The sequence below is a fragment of the Falco rusticolus genome, chromosome 10 (genome assembly GCF_015220075.1).
Source record: "Falco rusticolus isolate bFalRus1 chromosome 10, bFalRus1.pri, whole genome shotgun sequence".
NCBI lineage: Eukaryota > Metazoa > Chordata > Aves > Falconiformes > Falconidae > Falco > Falco rusticolus.
In genome coordinates, this window is record NC_051196.1 from 29,793,931 (window position 1) to 29,812,152 (window position 18,222).

Consider the following 18,222-nt stretch of genomic DNA (forward strand, 5'->3'; position numbering starts at 1 on the left):
GCACTTGATAAAGGTGATGGAGGATGAGGAGCCATCTCCCAGGCAGGCCTCATGACCTAAAGTTTACTATGAACAGTCCTCAGGCAAGCGATACAATGTAAGATTCATTATTTGCAGCTACTGTAGGAATAAGCATATCACAGGTTAGTCAACAGGACTGAAGGACAAGTGTTTGAAACCCTTGCACACACTCCATGTGTAGAGATTGCTCCAGAGGCGGCCGCAGAGGAAGCTAATGATTAAGACTGCTATGGAAACAGAGCTCAATTAGCTGCCCAAGAGAAAAAAACAACAAACCCCATCTACTTTCACACTTCAGAATAAGGACATATTCTTCTTCATTTTTACTTAACTAAAGTAATTGAGAAAAAAAAACCATTTTATTTCTATATCCATTTATTATTCCAGTCTGTAAAAATATAAGACTAATATACAACTACATCTAGCTTGATTTTGTAAAATCAATCTTCATTCAGTGAGATACCAATGTACATTATACATTAAAGTTGTAAGAAAAATACTGATATTTGACATTTTAAACAAGTTCATATAATGTAAAAATCACATTGCAAGTAAAATTTAATTAGAAAATACATAATATTCACAAAAATACACATGTTAAAGACAGCTTGTGAGAACATTGTCCTAAATTTAATTCAGCTGTGGAAAAAAACATATTCACAGTTAGGCTTGACTTTTCCAGTACCATAGCAGAACTTCAAAGTAAATGCATCTTAATTCTGTTAAGAATGTGTTCTTTTTCCTATTAAGGTGCACTTAAATGTCCCAGTCATAAGTAAGGAATGACTTGTCCCCCCACTGTGCAGGTACACAACATATAACACTAGTCAAAGGAATTTTAGTTTTCCATTCCATTTTGAAATAATTTGGATATTTATAAATTAATTTATAAAAACTGGATTGAAAATACAATTTACATATACAGAATACTTAATACACAAAGATTACATTAATAGCAGCGTAATATTGTCAATCATGCGTAGCATCCTCACTATCACTTTTGGATTTTGTCTTTCTTTAGCTAAAGATAAAATCTATATAAAACAGTCAAGCCTTTAAGTATTTTCTTCCAGGGAGAAAACCGTAAAGATGTTAAAAATTTAGGAGGTAGTGAATGAAAGGCTAACAATATCAGCATATTTTAAAAAAAACCTTATACTGAACCCCAGTATCATTTATATATAAAATTAAGTTTAGCCACTCATAATCAACCATTGATCATCCTGAAGCAACAATTTAAAAGTACTTCATAATTAACAGTGTATGCATTTAGTAAGATATGGAAGAACTTTAGAAACTTTATGGTAACTGCAGCATTAAGCAATTACATGCTGTGCAGTCTGTCGTCATAACTGTAAATACACACTTTTAAAACCCATTTTAGGTTCGTTCTTTGATGGTTTTACCAAGTCCCACCAAATGCTTAGTTTTACTACAAGTTACTAAACTTCTGTAAATCAGAACGTGATGCGTGTCAAAAGTTATATAACCTCACGTTTAGATTAATCAGTTTGTAGGAAGGTCCCAAGAGATGAATTCTCATGCAGTTTAGAGTAGGACCCTAGGTGAATTTCTGCAAGCCCTTAATACTGGCATATATATTCAAAATATTCATGCATCTCTTTTTAAGTAGAGTTTGGCGGCACACTAACCTTGTGTGTTTGTACCTAAGCAATATGTTACCTTGCAACACCAGCATTCTTGGACTCAGCCCTCCTGTGCAAGTTAATAGCTCAGAGCTACTATCCAAGCTGCAAAATACTCATGTACAACGTTAGGCCCATAACGTATTTCTGCTGACTGAAAACATTACACCGTTATTAAGCGCACTACCAGTTCATTTTCTGTATCTGTGGACCTCATTCCTCTTCTCAACCAAGTGCCTTTATTCCTTTGATTATTCACAATACATTCAAGTAAACAAAAGGCACAGAAGTGCAAACTAGCATAATAAATGAAAGTCACCCTCCACTGATGATTTCATATAGGAAGGAAAGTTTTGTTAAAGGAAAATAAAAAGACATTTTGAAGTAAACAATCTTCCTTAAATAAAGGAAGTGTAGAGCAGCACTGACAGACAACATGTATATTTACAGTCTACATGTTGCAGAATAAACACTTATTTTCCTCATTTCACAATAAGTGGATGTAGTTACTTCATTTTTAGTAATTATAAGCAAAACTGGTAATATCCTTCAAAATTCTTGCTCACATTGGAAGAGATTCCAGGGCCTCTCCACATGCACACTGAAGAAGCCATAAATAAATCTGACGAAGCAGACCTCTAACCTGTATTTGCAGAGTACCATTGTCTGTTATGCTAACTCTTCAGAAGTCAAAATGGGCATGAATGCTTTCTTGACATCTATGAGACTTGGAATTCCAATGGTATTGAAAGCTTGAAAATGCCGCTGCTCATGAGATGTGAATTTAAAATTTGCATTTAGTAAAATTAAACAGCTGTAATTTCAGAAGCAATTTTGTTTACATCATTACAAGAATCTTAAAGAAATACAGTTTTAGCCTCTGATAGCCTAGAAAGACTTTCACAGATGCCTTAATATTAAACTTACAGTTAGTCTCTTGTTAGTAAAGTTACCAGAGGTAGATGTTTCCTCAAGATAGATTGAGGGGAAAATAAGAAAGGGGTTAGTCTCCTTTCCTGTTCATATCTCCCCACAGGGCAGAACACACTTCCAAGAACCTAGACTGCTGGCTCTGCTAAGCACAGCACCACAGTACAGAACTGGTAGCATCCTACTTCCTCCTTAGAGGCTGACAGACTACTGGACCCCTGGTGAGACGCTCCATCCATCCTTCTCCCCAGTCCTATTAGTCCCCATCTCATTTTCCTGCCACAACTTACGTTCCCAGAGAAGGGTCAGGTCAGGCAGGGAACTGTACCAAAGTGGTAGAGCAGGAAATACTAAAAGGGAAAAGGAGAAAAATAACACTAGAAGCCTCTCCCTGCAATTCTCCTAGGAAGTTTGCAGCTGATTACACGCATACTTACGCACTTGCAGTATCAGGACTTGTCATCAATGTTCTGTTTTACATATAGCAACTTCGTAATATCCAAAACACCCAGCCAGTGGTACAAAGATCAAGATTTACAGTTTTGTCCATTTTGATGAACAATTTAGTATCACATGGCTCAAGCAAGTTCTATTAAAGGCTCATTCTGACTTAAAACTTTTTTTAATTCAGGGATTTAACCTGATTTAAGCTGTTCTACCTTGTTTGGGTTTGAAGAAAGTCACTTCTTAGGTAATTCAGACTCACTACAACAAACCTTTGCTAGTAGAAACCTTTACAGCTTCTACTAGGACTGCGATTTTAACAGATTACGTTATTTCCATAGCATTATGTTTACATTTGATTTTTTTTGAAATTTACTGGCATTAGCAACTAAATCCAATTATTTCCTTAACTACTGCAAACTAAAGTGAGAACAGGTCTTTGATGCATAAGTGTTAAGACTTTCCCATTTGAATTTCAAAATCATAGTCATTAAAAGTAAGCTTACCTGGCCATTAAAAACCGTAAAGGTGCATGACTAATGAGCCTGTGGTTGCACATTCACTCACAAAGGAACAGTCAACTTCAGAAGCCCCCACCTTCAAAACCTGACTGCTGTCAAGTTGCTGATCACTATCACATATCCCTATTGCTCAATGTGTCAGTCAGGGAACTAGACCAACCACAAACATCTCTTCCCACCCCACCTCATGCTTACTTTTCAGTTTCCTCAAATACACAAACAGCTTTACCAGCTAAACAGCAGTCCAGAACAGGAATGAAGTGGCTAAAGCAGCCCCATCATACGTAAGCAGCACTTCAGATGAACATGAAACCACAGTACATTAGTCAACCTCACATAATAATGCAAGTGTACTTCTATAGAACCAGTAGTATTCTGCATTTTAAAAAAAATCAAGTACCTTTAAAAAAAAAACTCACAGCCATCTCTTAGCTATCCTTCATTTGCAATTTAAATTTTCCTCATTCAGTTGCAGTGTTATTAATTAGCTTCCATCTTTGTGAAGTATTTACATTGAAGTGCAGAATCAACTGAAGTTAAGTCAACTTACATAATTTTGAACTTCTTGTATTTACTTTTTTCCCTCCTTTTAATCTAACTGCAGTGCTTGATAGACGGAGAGGTATAAAATGTATTACATATTAAGCCAAATTGAAACATGTATGGCATCCTTACTTAATACAAAGTACACCAATGTAATTTCATAGTGTTATTATAGTTCCATCTTCTTCTAATGACTTATGATCTGCATCTTGTACTTCATATTCCATGCTAACATTGCCTGCTGAATGATTCAAGTTCATCTCACTGGAAGGAAGGAATCCATTTTGTGCTGATTCATGAAGGAGTTCAATTTGTGTCAATGACTCTAGGCTTTCGCTGGTAGGTGCAGCTTTTGGAATCTGTTGTGGCTCACCGCTGTCTTCAATAACAATGTCCTCTTCATCACTCTCCTCTTCTTGCAAGAAATTTGTTAAAATATTTGGCGTGCTACTTGGAAGACTAGATTCAGTAGACTGACCAGAGCTGCCAGAAGTCCGACTGTTCCTCACAACATTATTTCTCTGGTTTGCTGGTCTTACTGTAATGATCAGATTACGGCTGTTTGCAATCATCATGTCTGTAACCTGATCAAGGCTTTTTCCTGAAACCTCTATTCCATTCACCTCCAGTACTTCATCATTGACAGCCAATAAACCTGTGCTTTGAGCCAGGCCTCCAGGGACAAGCCTAGATATGAAAATCCCTGGAACTTTCTCTAATCCATGTGGCGTCACTCTGACACTAGAGCCGTCTCGTATATAGAATCCAAGGGGTTTGTCGGTTCCATATTTGTAAAGTCGTACCCTACGGTGGGTTTCTGGAAGAATATCTACATCTATAATAGAAGACACTGGTCTGAAGTCTTGTGGCATGCTAATGACAATGTGTGGTTTCTTCTTGTGATTATCTGGACGTAAAACATTTGATAAGACATTTTTCTTCCTCGTCATAGTATCCGTACCAAAGGCACTGTAGTCTGCATCTTCTGTAAGACATAGCACATTGATGATTAGATCACTTTATATGTGGTCCATACCACACTGCTATCATGTTTTAGGTTAGCAAAATGAAATATCTGATCTACAAGGTTACTGGCTTGCCATAGTAGAACCATTCCTCTCTACACATAAAACAAGAGCTTTAATGTCACAAGATTCGAACTTTTTAATACTTTTAGTTCCCTTCTACGAAAGGAAACAAAAAGTTAAAGTTAGCAGCATAGCAGCAGCACAGACACAAAAAACTGTAGCTGTTTGAGAGAAAGGTTAGAATGGAAAGAGTACATTCCTAGAAACATTTTAATTTTATTCAGAGTAATTCTACTTGCTAGTTTTCTCTCCTCAGGTTACAGATCATTGGAAAAGAAAGAATGAAAAAGGAAAGCAGCCAGTGTGCCTATTATTGCCTAGTTCCTGGAAGCTAGCCAAGTGACCTGGATTCAAACTCCAGAAAGCTTATTCCATTCTGCACTCTCTTCCCTGCCCCCACGCAATGTAGGTAAAATGGCTATGGAACAGAAACAAAGAAATCTTGCACACAAATACTTCAAGCAAAACTGTTCATACAAACTATGTTGTAACTGTCTCAATTTGATACATAAGTATGCTTAGAATTTTTTTAAAAGAAAACATAGACAAGTCATACAAATACCTCTAATGGGAGGGAAAAACATGTCTGTGGAAGCAATTCTGATGTCTGAAATGCCTATTTACCAAAAGGAAGCTTCCATTTTTCTTTTTAATATACTATAACTCCCCAAAACCAATGAACCAAAACACATTCAGATCTGAGTTTCTTGGATTTACACTCATATTCTTGCAACACTGCATAGATTCCTTTTTTCCGTGGCGGATAAAAAAGCCTAATCAAGCAGAACTGGTTTGCACTAACCCTGGAATTCAGAAAAGTTGGGATTTCTTTGTACTATCACATTAAGATGCCATTGGTACAGCTGAGAAAGTAAAAAAGAATTGCTATACGCTTCAACCCGTGAATTGAAATAACTATAGAAATGCTGAATTTCAGGAGAGTTGTCAATTGCTGATGAAAAAAGTGAGAGCTGGTAAGTCAGAAGTCGGGGGTTTTTTTCTAGGCTAAGATATATAGACATGTACCAGCTGTATTTCAATTCTTCAGATGCTATAAGCAAAATAAAGAAACCAGTTCTGAAGCAATAGCCTAACACTATTCCAGCATGTAATACTAACTCTCCCCTTCCCCAGACATCAAGGTTGCTGAAAATAGAGTTTAAAAATAAAATTGGTCTACTAAGGCAGCCTTGGGCTTAGTACTCTAAAAAAGATAAATGACAACAGGAAAAGAAACAAATTTAAATTAGCCCACAAAAAACCCCTGAAGGTATTTATTATAAACTCATACCTTGTGTGTACCCAATGGTAATAAAATAGTTCACCAACATGGTTTAAAAAAAATACGCATCCTGACGAAGGCCTTATTTACATTTCTTAACTTTGTTTAAAAAATAAGCACACCTTTAGGGAAGCAAAGCTGTTTGCTAAAGACTAACATCTTCTGCATTAGTTTACAGATAAAGCTGTTCAACAAACAGGAATTATGTCTGAAGACAGCTAAATCTATATGGCCATACTATAGTCTGGAGTCACAAAAGGAAGGCCACAAAGATGATCAATGGGCCGGAGAACCTGCCCTATAAGGAAAGACTGAAGGAGTTAGGGTCTTTTCCCTCTGCAGAAGAAAAGGCTTGGGGAGGAACCTCACCACAGTACGTCAGGACTCAAACAGTGGCTGCCAAGCCATGGGTAAAAAGTTGCACTGGGAGAGGTTTAATCTTTTTTCCTTTTTTTCAAGTGACAACAGTAGATCACTAGAACAACCTCCATGGGATGCAGCGGAGTCCCCATCACTACAGGTTTTCAAGATGCAGTTGGACAAGGTGCTAGATAATCTCATCTAGGCTCCCTTTGCCATACAAGGTTGGGCCAGATGATCTTCTGAGGTCCCTTCCAACCTGGGCTGTTCTATGGATTCGATGAATTGTACAAGGAAGAGTAGGGAAGTAAAAGCAAACAGAAGAACCTACAGCAGCTACGCTTGAGAACGTTAAATTAAATGACTGTGAATACAGGAAATAATTTTTAGTTTATTTGGGAGTCTGAAAGGTTCTCAGAAGAGCATGGAATTACTACTGTTATTCAGCAACAGAGTTAAAGAGAAAAAAATTGTAATTCAATGTTAAATTAAAATAACATTAGGTCAAGCAAAAAGACTTTAAAAGCCTAAAATCTGTTCTTCAGATGCTTAAGAGTGTTAAGTCAGTTGTGTTGAAGAGTGGGTTGATTAAAAAACAACCCAACCTCCCAAACCAAGGCACATAACAGGTAGACTATGTCTGAAGTCTAACACATCTCCACAAATGCAAACTTACCATTTTCTCTGTAAAATGCATTCTGGGACACCTAACTGACTGAAGATCAGCCATTAAAAATTCCATACTCTACTGCTGAAAATTAACATGCTAATTTTTCAGACAGCGTGGAGCAATTCTTTTAATGTTTGCTTAAAATTTATGATCAAAGAAAAAAGTGTGAGAAGTTTTGCCCTTATCTCTACTGACAACCCATCCAACCAGTTTCAAGTTAGACATCTGGTCGGTACATTGGGAGGATTTTTGCAATTCAATGAGTTGCAACAGCTTCTCTTTTTTTATTTGGAACTACAGTTGCCTACAAAAAAACTTTGAAAGGGCAATTGTGAAATAAGATACTAGACAGAAGTGTCTTGCTTGAAGTGTCTTTTACTGCTAGATACAAAGTAACACAATGACAGCAAGAAAGCTATAGCGTAGGTGAATATTTTAGACAAACAGCAGACAACGATGATTTGAATATTAGAATTAAGAATGTTAATGAGTGTAAAGGTTAGTTTTTTAGGTCATGGATTTCCCCCTCCCCCACCAGCAGCTGGTATGCATCTTAGTGATCTCAAAACCTATGTAACAACTTTTTTGTGCAGTGCATGTCTAAGTAGTGTAGATCTCTTGTACTTTAGAACTCTGGTTTTAAGACCACACAATCAACGTTAAATTCGGTAAAACCAGAGAAAAATAATATTCCAAGGACCAGAAAGGTACTGCATGGACAAGACAGGTCATTTTGCCTCATTTCAAAAGCTTCAATTTTTTGGTTTGTAGTGGTGACACGTATTTCTAGGCATTTAACACCACACTGCTCCAGAAGAGCTCTGTTCTTTGGGAAGTTCCCCAGAAAGCCAATGAGTAAGTTGGAGGCATTTCAGCTGATTAGTTCCATACTGGTCAGGCCTTAACTCGTATTATGCTTTTGTAGAGTAAACTCATTTAAAGAAAATAGGAAAATTGCACATGCATAACTTATTTGTACTAGAGTGCAAGTTGCTGATTAAAACTCTAGGATCTAGGTACTAACATACTAATACCAGCGAAATGCTAGGTTTCCACTGCTTTCAGTACAAGACTTTGTTTAGAAACAGTACACAGGAAGGAAAACAGCATATTAAAACATTGTCAGTATTGATCTTTCTTACAAGTACTCTTCCACATGCGTTGCAACATTAAAAGGTATTCAGCTTTGGGGTTTTTTCTCCTTAAACTCAAAGTGCACAACTTCAGATTCTTGTCAAAGAATCAGAGTATCTGGTATTTTACACATTCTGTCATACTAAATGTATATCACATTCAACATTGCCACAGTGGGCTGTAAGGCTTCTTCACCTTCATAGCAGGCCACATACTGGGATGCCTCTCCCTGCCACTCACTACATACACAAACATATACACATTTCTTACATCCAAGAAGTAGATTTATTGCTGTGATCATTTGCAGGACAAGTTTGTGCTCTTGACCCGAGATTTGGATCTTGAACTATTCACAACTTTCCCTGAACAAGAAATTAAGAGTTCACAAAAGAATCATCAGCCAGCCTGCCTTACCACCAACTAGGAGCTGATAAGGCTGAAAACTTTTCTCCAAATTTTTCCACAGTTAGAGAAACTGTGATGAACATCAGTTGCAAACGACTGGTTTTGAAAGAAATACTAAGTAAATATATTTGTACGCAAAATAAAAATTCAAAGTGCTTTTTAGACAAAAACAAATATCAGAAAAACATTTAATGGAAGAACTTTAAAATTCTTTCAGAAGACAAATATAAAATCAGAAATCTTAACACTGAGCTGGTGCTTTTGTTTTCAGAAACTAATTTAAGTTACATGACACATTATTGAAATAAAACCATCCCAAAATTGCAAGCCATATGTCAAAACATTTAAGAAACTATAAAGCATCAGGGTTGTTTGGGTTTTTTTTTTCCCCATTGTAATTAGTCCTAGTAGTCTAGTAATTCAGAACTAGTACAAACCTTTATACAGTTTAAGCTACATAATTTGTGGGGAAAAGAAACAGCAAAAGGTTGATGAAAACATATCCCCAAATCTCAGCCAAACAGCATGACTCTGTTTAACCTCTCTTCCACTGCTAAACAAATTTTCTAAAGCAATATTCAAGTACAAAGGCATCTTTGTTCTGGCACCTCCCTAATCAGTTTAAAGCTGCAGTGGAAAATATTTTGGCATAAAGCCAAAGGACAAGGTGTTAACTACAGATAGTGTTAAGGAGAATGTCCACATAGTGCAAGAATGATTTTTCTCCCAGCAGTTTCAAGCTCAAGGTGGCAATCTGTAGACACTTACTACATGAAACTTAAAACAAGAGACCACAAATGCCCAGTCTGGTTTCAATTTAACAGTGTTCAAGACAGATTTTTAAAATGTTTTCCTGATCCATTTGCAAAGCAGCATAGAGTTATGCCTCAAGAATTAAATTTTCACCCCCCCTTAAATAATTAGTACATTTAAATATAGATACAATTTAGCATTTTTTTAAAGAAGCCCCAAGAAATCTTGTCTCTTTAGTCACAAGTTACAACAAAACATGGCTTTAGGAAACTAACCTATGTTTTTAGGAAGACAACTAAGAATACCCAGGATATTCCAGAAAGCTGTATAAAAAGCTAGGTCCTCTTACCTTTCACTAAAACGAAAGCTTCTCAGTGAAGAACTCTACCTCAAGAGGCACAAATAAATCAACCAAAGAATCCACTTTTTACTATATACAGCCACATACTTGCAGAACTCATGCAAGAGTTGTGTATCATAATTTAATATCCTCCAATTGAGTTTTAAGGACATTATAATGAAATTATCTTCTGTTATCTCTATTATTATTGTATTTACAATGCAAAGCCCTCCATGTCAAACTGCCCTTCAGCATCTGTGTGGACTGTGTTCCTCCCCCCCTCCCCAATTTTATTTTCAGTAAGATTTTTCTCACAGACAGAGTGACTCCCATACATCTGGATTTAATCATGATACATCAGTTTAACCTTTAAATTCCAGATGTCAACAGTACCTGTTAATCTGTTATACTGCAGATAGAAAGAAATTCCAATAAGGAACTGTTTTCCTCAAACTGATAGCCAGTTGTTACTTGTGCAATATCAAGCTCTAGTTCAGATTTAGCACTGGAACAGTTTAAAATATTTTAAAGGAATTTAAATACACTTAGAAGAGTCTAAGGGGAATGATTTAATTACTTTACAGGATCTCTAGGTTTCTTACCACATTAACCAATACACATAAATGCCTAATTCAAACTTTCTAGCTTTCATAAATTAGGAGTCAAAACCAAACAGAAAAGAGTATTTACTTTGAAATTTCAGAAATTGTGTTATGCCAAAGTCACATTTTCGCAATTGTTAGTTATTAGTAAGTGCAAAAGCATCTTGCTGCTCCTGTTTCAACCTCCCATTCGACATCCTGAACGCTCCATGCATGCAATATACTAAGTTAATATTAATTATCCTAGATTTTATTGTAGTTTGCTCATACCTTATATTAGCTTTCCACAAACTGCATGTAGCTTCTTAACAGGCAAGACAGTACAATAAAACTTCGTATCTTAAGACAGAAAAAACTTTCTCTTACCCCCGTGGCCTTTTGCCAAAGATCTTAAATTCCCAACTATTATTGCTGGAAATACAAAACCAGGTGAAGCTCCATCAGAAAACCCACAGAAGTTTTTCAGATTTAAAAGAATGCATGAAAGCCACAAGAAGCCTTGCAGGTGGAAAAGTAACTTACATCACTTAGTAGTTCTAGTTCCAAAACAAACAGATCGGAGTACCCCCATCAATAGCAGGTGTGTGTTCAGACATTTGATTTTCAGTTTCAGAGGTACAGCCAATAAGGATCTGCACAATCAGATGAATTAACCATGCCTAAACAAATAATGCTGCACAAATTATGACACATCTCTAACTCCCCCAATTCACCTTTAGTTACAGGCAAATTATCAGAAATAAAATACAAAATCAAGTTATTTCCTTATTTTCCATCAAACAAACCTGCTCTACTATATGGCAAACACGCTAATAAAGTCAAAGCCTCAATTTAATCACAAGTGATCAAAGTGGTCACAACTAATTCAGAACAAAGTACAGTGCTGGAAAAGCTGGACTCAGATGCCAGCCTGGGTTCTTTATTCCCTAAAACTCTATAGCAAGAAGACTCTAGTGTCAAACAGAAGGTGATGACAGCTGTTACTTTCTACAAAGCTTTTCCTGCTAGTCAGTTCTTGGCATGATAAACTTCAGTGGATTAATCTTATTTCTAGTTCTATGCATTGTTTCAACTCCATTATCAACTCCCCGCACAAGAATAATAAGAAATAACCCATCATGCTTTAAATAAAGGTACAATGAAGGTATAAATTGTAACAAAGTTAACACAAGTAACAATCTAAAAGCATATGGTGTTAAAATATAAACTCAATAATCCCAGTCTGACAAAGTGGCTTATCTGTTCTCATCATATGGCTACTGTAGGAGATTAAACTGAATCATAGACTTTTTCTGCCTCTAAATACTATTAAAGCAAATAGTTCATTCCTTTGGCAATTCAAGTCTGGAAACATAGGTCTTACTAGACTATATTATCCCCAATACAAATAAAACACGTTTTGCTAGTAAGACAGCAGCTAGCCACATTGTTTTCAAATATTATTTTTGTTTTAGGCTGTTGCAGAGCTTACTCATTTTTTGGAAATGAAAAGTGATAAAAGCTTCTGATAGCCAAGTATTTTCTAAGGAAAATAAGCCTGTCTTCACAACAACCAGAAACGGGGCACGTCTTTATAAAATAGCTAAGAAAGAAGCAGTCTGCTATTCAAAGATCAGTTGACTGCCTTATGATAGGAAATGCACATGCATACGTTCATACTATACACAATGCATGCACACTTGCATACTGCTGTAACTAAGCAGAAAACCAACAAGTGCAGAAATTAGGGGGTTTTGACTTCTCCAGATTAAAAGAATTTCAAGTCACATCACAAGATTTATCCCTTCCCATTCAGTTCCATATAGCGAATATGTTCTCCTGGAGAAGAACAAATACAACTTCAGATTTGTGTGGGGTTTTTTTTTCCTTCATGAACAAAAGCAGACATCAGAAAGACAACCAGAACTTTGTGCCTAGAAGTGTTACTTTAAAAGGCAAAGCAGCAAATTGAGCTGCACTTGCATTTGAGGTTTGGTAACTGAAATAAGCTTGTCATTTTGAAAGCTTCAGAATGTTTTATTAGGAAAGTGTGATAAGAGTAGCTTATTATAAAGTTAGTATTTAATTTACACTGACATTTAATACTTCATGCAATAATAAGACTTTCAACAGTCCTCCTTCCCATCCTTATAATGGCCTCTCTTGTCTGATCAAGATTGGAATTTTAAGTGAAAGGCATCCAACATACAGAGCAGAAAACCCTAGAGATTTAAAGTTTATTTTCATTTACTTACATAAAACCAGAAAGAAGCATTTACTAGAGATTTAACTTGTCTTTTCTAACTGAACTAAATACAAGGAAAAAAGCACAAAGTATAAATAGGTTGCCTGAGGAAGCCTCTTGCAAGACAGATGAGTTGTAAATACCTTTCATAAGCCATAATTATTACGGAATTCAACATGATGAAATAGGACTGAAGGGTTTTTTCCTCCATACGTCATACTGTTCACTGCAACACAGTATAGCTGGATAAACTGATGATTCACAGACTTCAAGTGCACCTACCTTTTCTCTGAATGAAAATCCTGAGTAGAGGATTGGCTGTGGAAACAGCTTTATGATAATTGTCATCATTATTGATAGGCAGCAGGTCCCCATGAATGTCCGTATATCCCACTAGAACATCAACATTCGGTATCTTGTGTACATGCTGCAATAATCCATAGAACTCTTCAAACTTTCCAGGTTTGGACCTCTCCAGAGAAAATCGTCGAAATTCTGCTCCAAACTACAACAAAATGTATCTTACATCATTAATATGGAAATCTAACATCCTCAAGCAATAGAATGATTTGAATGTTAAACCAGAAATTATAAGGAATTAGAAGTGCACTGAAAACTACAACTGATTATTTCGGTGGCATTTAAAGGCCAGTTTAAACTGCTTCTTTTCAACCCCTCAAAGTTGTAACTATTTTTGGTCTCAGTAAAACAGGTACTTTTGAATATGCAAAAGTTGTTTGCATTTGCTAATAGAGGATGTTAGCATTAAGGTGACAAACTTTGAGCCTCAGTATCACATACTTGTGTGTGTGTTACACACAGCAGATGTGCAGGTGCACATTATCAAGCCTCCACACCAACCTTTACCTCACAGTTGGTTACAACCTTTTGGAGAATAAAAGCTTTAGAGTTCTCACATACAAAGTAATGAAAATAAGGAGACAAGGACCCCGTTGTTAGCACATTAACAACACAGCAAAACAAGCTACACCTTCAACACCCCACCTTCCTGCAAAGTTTTCAAATAAAGGAAGTATCTGGGTACATTCCTCTTCTAGAAATACTCCAATTACAATAACATTAACTAACAATAAGGCAGAAGGGATGATTCACATCTGCTTGCAAGAAAAGCAAAGAAAAGCCTGCAGGAGGAACTCCCATCACGTCAGAAGCAGCGTGCTTAATCATGACATCAGTGAAAGACTTCATCCCGTGTCTCTCAAATCCTTCTTCAGCTATGTGAAGTATGAATGCCACAGGTATCGTTCATGCATTGCATCAATTTAAGTTGTCTGGCTTTGAAAGACTACATAGTTTAAACATAATTCCATAACAGAAGTTTAAAAAGCCATCAACCTCACTCTCTATTTGGAGTAAATGTTAAATCCTATTGCACACAGCATACAAAAGGCCAGATTTTCAAATGTGTGAGTTTTATTTTTCCACATGATGCTATATGTAGTTGGTGCAAACACCAAGAGCCTAATAATCGGGCTATTATTTCCTAACACTGTTTGCCATATGCTCAATACTATTATAAAGCAGATAAAAGTAAAACTATGCAATTTCATAGTTTATTTAACCCCCTGAAATGTTCTCATTTTATGTCAAATGTTGCACTCCATTCCATTAAATAGGCTGCACTTACAAATTTAGAGGAGATTAAAGATTGGAAGAGTCTAACTTGAGAAGGCTTCTTGCCACCTGAGCTCTTTACAAATGCATGCTGTTACACTGCTAACTCATCTGGGAAAACACACCACGAGCTATGTCAGCATACTAGGAAATTACTAGAGATAGTCATTTAAGTAAGACTTACTTATGAGAGACATCTTCAAGTCCTCTGTAACACAGCATACCGCTGCTATACTTAAGTCTCCAGCCATGATAGAACATGAACTAAAGTAACCGTATTTGTCTTATCAGCATATTGGATTTCATACTGAAAAAATATTCCAAGACATGAGAGGGGAAAACCTGAATTTTCTACCTAGTGAACTAGAAGTTTATTTTGGGTCTTTGATACCATCACCAGGAACTCTAGTCTGGGGTATAAAATTTTATTTTCTATGACAAGAAAAAGGGAGAACTGGAATTAATATACTATGGAGATTCCCCAGGTCAAGTTCAGACTGGTTACCTAAATTGAATAAACTAGACTAACAAAAAGATTTTGCTCCTATAACTGCAGCTACAGTTGGGCTGTGCTGGCACAGCTTTGTCCTTTGGGGCACTATTATTGATTTGGAATAGCTAAGTAAAGAGCTGTATATTGCTGATAAGCCTACAAAGGCTAGACCACTCCACATTAATGGTCCCCCTCCACCTCCCACACAAGCCTTTCTTCTTCCTCTTTAGAATTGCTTATTTTCATACAGGGAAGATGACTCCTATGCTATATTAAATCAAGGTGCTGTTAAATAATGCATTAGCGACAAGTAGTTCTAGGAATGCCTTGAAACCTGCTACATAATATGCACTTGAGACAGTCCCTATTCATTAGGACTTCTACACTTCTCCATATAAACACCAAACACCACATCACACAGATGATCCCTAGATAAATTTTAAATCAAAGAACATGCACAATAGCAAACAGTAAGTCTCGAGTTTTGGGCTGAGAAAACAAGTGTTTGTTTATAAGCACACTGTACTGATTGTTTCCAGCCTTGTAAGAGCATAAATAAAAAAAAAAGAAAAGAAAGAAAGAAAGAAAGACTTCACCAACTACAGTTACAGCTATGCTTAATTAGTATTTAAAATAATGGCTACCAGGTAATTCCCGTGCTTTCTAGTTTTTGTCCATGTGAGAAGTTAACACTTCAAAGAAATCATCATCATTCAAGCTATAGAGATCAACCATGCCTTTTCTAGAAGTTTCAGCATTACGGTATGTTATCCTTAAAAAACCCTCACACAACACCATAAGTGCTGCTTCACCTATACTGCTGCTGTAACACATGACTAGCAGGAAAGGAAGGTACAGAATACAGACAACAGACTGCAGACCAAATTAATAAAAGCCAACGAGATACATTTTTCTACCAAGAGAACACATTCCCATGCATGTGAACTTGCAATTTGCCTGGACAGTGAAAAAAGGGTTTTAACTCAAGTTACATGAATTTAACTAGTATCTTGACAGTCCACCTAATACTGCACATTCAACACTTAAAACTGTTAATTGCTGAATGGCATGGCAATAAAATATTACAAATATAAACCAGAATACCAAAGTTTTGCCTGCAAGACTTTGCTTAACCAGTACATGAAAAATTAGCGATAGGAAGAATTAATGCAGATATACCCACGAGAGAATTTACCGAATTGCGCAAAGCTCTGATGACAATAAACCGCTGGTATAAGCCATACCATAGAGATACACAGTCATAAAACAATTTCCAGTGCAAAATCCTCAGATAGCCACTAAAAGAAGGCAAGCTCTTCTTTAATACATTAGCCAGGGCTTACCTCTACAAGTGATACAAGCTGTAAGAATATGCTCTACCCCACATGAAACAAAAACACATAGTCACCAAGATAATTTTTTTTTAAAAGAAGTACAGAAATAGTCACCAATGTGCTCTTTTTTTAAATTCTGACAAAAAACAGGTTTTGGAGATTGTGAATTATGACTTTAAACCACCTCTTTCGGCCCAGTTACCCCCCAGCTTTCCCCAGGCATCTACATCTCTGTGTTTTTCAGCCTATGCAGAAACTCAGGGGCCAACTCCACCAAAACCACCCCAAATGCACTTTTCCGCTGCAGACACCCAGTAAGCGACAACCCCCCCGCCCCGCTGGCTGAGCCCCCTGCCCGCTGGGCAGCCCTAAGGGGGTGGCGGGGGAGGGGGCCCGCCCCGGCCTCGGACCGGGCGCCCACCGCCCCCAGGGGCGCTTCAGCGACACCGGGGCCGCGCAGCGGCGGACACCGGCCCCTCGCCCCCGGTGCCACCTCCAGCAGGTGAGTCAGCAGCTCTCACCGCCGTCCCCCCCCCGCTTCTCACCGCCCTTCTGCACACGGTGACCAGACGCCCCCGCCGGGCAGCGCCAGGCCGGGCCGGCTCCTTCCCGCCGCGGCCCTCAGGCGGGGCGGCCAGCACCCACCTTGCTCTTCACCTCCATGGTGCCCAGGCCCCGGCTGCCCGCAGCCCCGCGGTGAGGCCGGCTCATGCCGCCAGAGGGTCGGCGTCTCGCCTTCTCTCCTCGCTCTCCCCCGAGTGCCCCCGGGCGCGCTGCGGGAAGGGGGGAGAGGCGGCAGGAGACGGCGAGCGGCGGGGCCCGCAGCCAACTGCCCCCGGCAACCGCGGCCACTCCACCGGCTCCTGCCGCCGCGACGCCTCCGCCCTCAGACAGGGGCGAGGGGGCGGGGCCACGGCGGCTCCTGGCACCTGCCGCGCCGCCGAGCCAGCGGCCAGCCGCGGGGCGGGGCGGGGCGGGAAACGGGGAGGGAAACGGGGCGGGGCAACGGCGCGGCGCCGCCACAGCGCCTGCGCGGCAGGGAGGGGCGCCGGCCGCGGAGGGAGGGGCCGCGCACCTGCCGCTGCCGAGCATGCGCAGTGGCCGGCGGGCGAGCTCGGCCGCGCACCTGCGCCTGGACCGGCGGGTGCACAAGATGGAGGCGGCCGCCCGGCGCGGGTGAGGAGGAGGAGGGGTTGTTGTGTGATAAGGAAGTCTACCCCCCCCCCCTCCCCTCTCCTAGGGAGCAGGTGTGGGATGTGCCTCGGCAACCTTTGCTCTGGAGCAGCTGATCTGGTGTGTGCAGGCGGGGCTGCGGCGGCTGGAGCGCGGTTCCCCGCCTTCTCCTCAGGCGCCTCAGCGCGTCGCCCCGTGCAGCGCTGCGCCCCGGGCTGAGGGAGCCCTCCGCGCCGGCGGCCCCGGGCCTGCAGGCCTCGCAGCCCCTGGGCCGGGCTGCCCCCGGGGCCGGTGCCCTCTGGGTGGCACAGGCGGCTTGGGATCCGGTGACTTTAATGCAGAAAGTGCACCAGCCTTCGTTTACAGATCGACAGGTTACATAAAATCTAGCTCGGGCTGGAAGTTTGAACAGTTCCTCTCAGGGGGCACCTGCACACCCATCCTGCGCATAAAGGCATTTGTGCAGTACATTTGCGTTTTAACCACAAATAATGTTGCAGGACCTGTGATCGGGTCAGAGCGATTGCCTTAGGTAGCCTTGTTTATTGCTTCATTCAGAGATAGATCAATTATTTTCATGTAAAGGTCTGCAGAGCTACCCTGAGAGAGGTAGTGACAAAATTC

At 39.4% G+C, this 18,222-nt stretch overlaps 1 protein-coding gene across 1 annotated transcript; it reads right to left on the reverse strand.

Moving 5' to 3' along the window:
• Positions 1-378: 378 nt before the first annotated feature.
• PARD6B (par-6 family cell polarity regulator beta) lies at positions 379-17,380 on the reverse strand. The gene is made up of 3 exons (XM_037402729.1): positions 17,071-17,380; positions 13,246-13,468; positions 379-5,090 (listed from the first exon to the last, which is right to left on the reverse strand). Exons 1-3 carry the CDS (start codon positions 17,134-17,136, stop codon positions 4,264-4,266), a joined length of 1,116 nt encoding a protein of 371 aa, XP_037258626.1. The 5' UTR covers positions 17,137-17,380; the 3' UTR covers positions 379-4,263.
• Between the last annotated feature and the right edge of the window lie 842 nt (positions 17,381-18,222).

Excerpts from the sequence above, each read along its gene's own strand:
- PARD6B (XM_037402729.1), bottom strand. The coding sequence starts at position 17,136 with ATGAGCCGGCCTCACCGCGGGGCTGCGGGCAGCCGGGGCCTGGGCACC. Across the intron at positions 13,469-17,070 it reads CCATGGAGGTGAAGAGCAAG|TTTGGAGCAGAATTTCGACG; the intron begins GTGGGTGCTGGC and ends ATTTTGTTGTAG. Across the intron at positions 5,091-13,245 it reads GATTTTCATTCAGAGAAAAG|AAGATGCAGACTACAGTGCC; the intron begins GTAGGTGCACTT and ends TATGTCTTACAG.